Raw genomic sequence first — 2,944 nt, forward strand, 5'->3', positions numbered from 1 at the left:
GGCCGGGTGAGCTGGGCTCCAGGCTGGGGCGTGCAGTGGGCCCGGGGGAGCCGGGGGCCGCAGGCAGGGGTCGTGGCGTGGGGCCCAAGTGCCAACTGGTGGCGCCGGGGCTTCATCCCGGGTGCTCGCTGGGACTCAGGAGGCGTGAGAGCGCCCTACGGGCTTGTGCGGCCCCTCCCGTGTCCCCGGGGTCCCACGGCGTCAGGCGGGGGTGGCCGGGCAGCTGCCTCCTGGCCGGGGGGTCACGCCGCCCTCGCCCCTGCAGAGGAGGTCCTGGAGTCCTATGAAAACCCCCCACCCATCGTTTTGCCGAGCGAGGGCTTCCAGGTGGATCTGGAGGCCGACTGCCTGGACGACAGCCTCCACCAGCACCTCCTCTACATCCGCCACTTCCTGTGGAGCCTGCGGAGCAAGCCCAGCCCCGGCGGCAGGCCCGCGCGGCCAGAGTGTCTCCAGGTACCGGGGTGGAGGCAGGAGCGGGGGGCTCCCGAGGCCGCGGAGGCTTGGGGGGCCCCCTGTCCTCCCAGCACGTCGGGTTGCCTGGTGCTGAGTTCTTTCCCCCCTCCCCCAGGGCCCGCAACACACCAACCCCGAGGGCCACCCTGAGGACCAGAGCCGCCCCCTGGCTTCCAGGGACCCCGGCGGGGGAGCCCGTGAGGCCGGCTTGGAGCGCGCTCCTCCTTCCGCGGGGGACCCCCAGGCACAGGGCCCTCTGGGAAGGCCGCCAGGCCGCGTGAGCGGCGGGGGGGCCCAGGCCGGGGACCCACACGGGGACCCCTCATGCCTGCTCACGCCTCCCGGCACCCCGCTCAGCCTGGAGCCCGCTGTCCCCGACTGGCCAGAAGCCAGCAGTGCCTGTGGGGAAGTGCTTCTGGAAGGGAGGAGGAACGGGCCGAGCGGCCCGGGGTGCGCAGCCCCGCAAGGTGAGCCCCGAGCCAGGCCCGCACCCCAGTCCTGGCCCTGCTGGCGCCTGGGTAACTGCCTCGGGGTCCTTCCCCTGCGGGGCCCTGGTGTCGCGTCTGGCCCGGGCTGTCAGAGTTGCCCACGAACGCCTGTTGCCCTGGACACAGGACAGGCTCCTGGGGCAGCTGGGGAGGGCACCGCGTGGCTCAGGCCCGGGCAGCTGGGGACTCGGGGAGTCACTCCGCCCGGGGGAGAGAAAGGATGGCCCCATGAGGTGTGTTGGGCCCCAGAGCCGATGCGAGGCCAGTGGGATTCGTGGGGGGCGGGGCGGGGGAGTGGAGCCCTGGGCGTGTGGGCACTGGGCTGGCCGGGCTGGAGGGCAACGAAGGGCAAGCATCCCCCAGCCCCGCCCGGCCCCCGGTGAGTCCTCAGTGCTCGCGCCAAGCTTAGAGGGTGCCCTGAGGGCAGGGGTCACTGGGACCGAGCTGGGCCTGAGGCAGGACACCTCTCAGCGACCTGGGTGGTGCCCCGGCAGGGCGCCACGACTGACCTTGTGGGGAGAGAGAGGGCGCAGGACCCTCAGCGTGGGGAGCAGCAAGGCCCAGCTGAAAAGAGCCCCAGCTCCGGAGGGACAGACGTGGGGTCACCGCTGAGAAGTGCGGTGGGAGAGGGAAAGCAGAGCCCACTTCTCAACCTTCCGGAAGCACCCGGCCTCTGAGCGGGGCCGGTGTCCCGGGGCAGTACAGGGTGGCCTGACCCCCGTCACCCTGATGGTGGTCTGGGTCTGGCTTTTTCCCAGGTCCCGTCTGGCCAGACGGGCATCTTTCTGGACCTCTGTGAGCACGTGTCTCTTTGAAGCAGCCAAGCCAGGATGTCCCTGGGTCCGGACAGAGTCTGGACAGAGGACTGAGCCGCCGGCCCCTGACCTTACCTAACCCCGCTGCATTTTTCTCGCCCGCCCAGGAGACTGTGCGGCCCCGGCGGCCGAGCCCCCTCCAGCCCCTTCCAGCCACAGCTCCAGCACGGACGACTTCTGCTACATGTTCGTGGTGGAGCTAGAGCGAGGCCCCTCCGGGCTGGGCATGGGCCTGATCGACGGGATGGTGAGTGAGCTGCCCCGCCACTTCCTGCAGGCCCCCAGGCTCCTCCTCTTTCCCAGAGACGGGCCCAAAGCTGGGGTGGTCACAGGCAGGCGGCGGGCGGAGGCCCACGGCCCTGGGGACCAGGGGCTGGTGGGGGCGTCTCAGCAGCTGCTTCCACCGCCTGCACCCTCAGGCCTCATGGCGTCTGTCCTGGGCCTGCGGGGACTCTGATGGTGTCCAGCGCTGTCCTTGAAGACACACTGATGACCATACAGTGAGCCCCACCGGGCCAGGCCGGGGGAGGGGCGGAGGTGGCCCTGCCTGGAGACCCCTGTGTGCGAGGGGCCCACGGAGCTCTGAGGCTTCCGCTTCTCCCCCAGCACACACCCCTGGGCGCCCCAGGGCTCTACATCCAGACCCTGCTCCCGGGGAGCCCCGCAGCCTCCGACGGGCGGCTGTCGCTGGGAGACCGCATCCTGGAGGTGAACGGCAGCAGCCTGGTGGGCGTCAGCTACCTGAGGTACCGCGCCTTGCCCCCCGTGGCCTCCTCTGCCCCCTCCCCCACCCCTTGGCCTGTGAGAGGCCACGTCCACCCTTGGGACGTTGGAGCTGAGTAAATGGAGGCACAGCCGTCCGGCCTGGCTCCCAATGGCCACCTCCCGCCCTTCCGCCGCATTGGCCCTCTGATGACACACCAGTCCCCGCAGGGGCTCAGGCACCTTGGGGTGGGGCGGGCTCTGGACCAGGCCGCCAGAGCGCAGGCTCCGTGATCCCGAAGCTCTGTCACAGCACGGGGGGCTCAGGGTTGCTGACTGTAACTGTCCACTTGGGGTGACAGCTGGGGGGTGGGGGGTTGGGTCGCCCCCCAGCACCTCCAGGAGGCTCTGCCCGCCGGACCGGCAGTGAGTCCTCACCCGGAGGGCTCTTCTACACCGTCCCCACCCCTTCTCTGCTTTCAG

The 2,944-nt window shown here is 71.0% G+C and overlaps 1 protein-coding gene across 2 annotated transcripts in view; it reads left to right on the forward strand.

Annotated features, from left to right (window-relative positions):
- The window catches only part of RADIL (Rap associating with DIL domain), a 62,083-nt gene that overhangs the window by 55,603 nt on the left and 3,536 nt on the right, over nt 1-2,944 (forward strand). The window contains exons 11-14 of one of the 2 annotated variants that reach the window (XM_032605040.1): nt 266-456; nt 572-923; nt 1,867-2,006; nt 2,366-2,505. In XM_032605040.1, coding sequence (XP_032460931.1) covers nt 266-456; nt 572-923; nt 1,867-2,006; nt 2,366-2,505 — 823 coding nt within the window. The remainder of the gene's footprint in view (nt 1-265; nt 457-571; nt 924-1,866; nt 2,007-2,365; nt 2,506-2,944) is intronic. The other variant, XM_032605041.1, reaches the window with a different exon arrangement.

The sequence above is a fragment of the Phocoena sinus genome, chromosome 15, assembly GCF_008692025.1.
Source record: "Phocoena sinus isolate mPhoSin1 chromosome 15, mPhoSin1.pri, whole genome shotgun sequence".
Classification (NCBI taxonomy): domain Eukaryota; kingdom Metazoa; phylum Chordata; class Mammalia; order Artiodactyla; family Phocoenidae; genus Phocoena; species Phocoena sinus.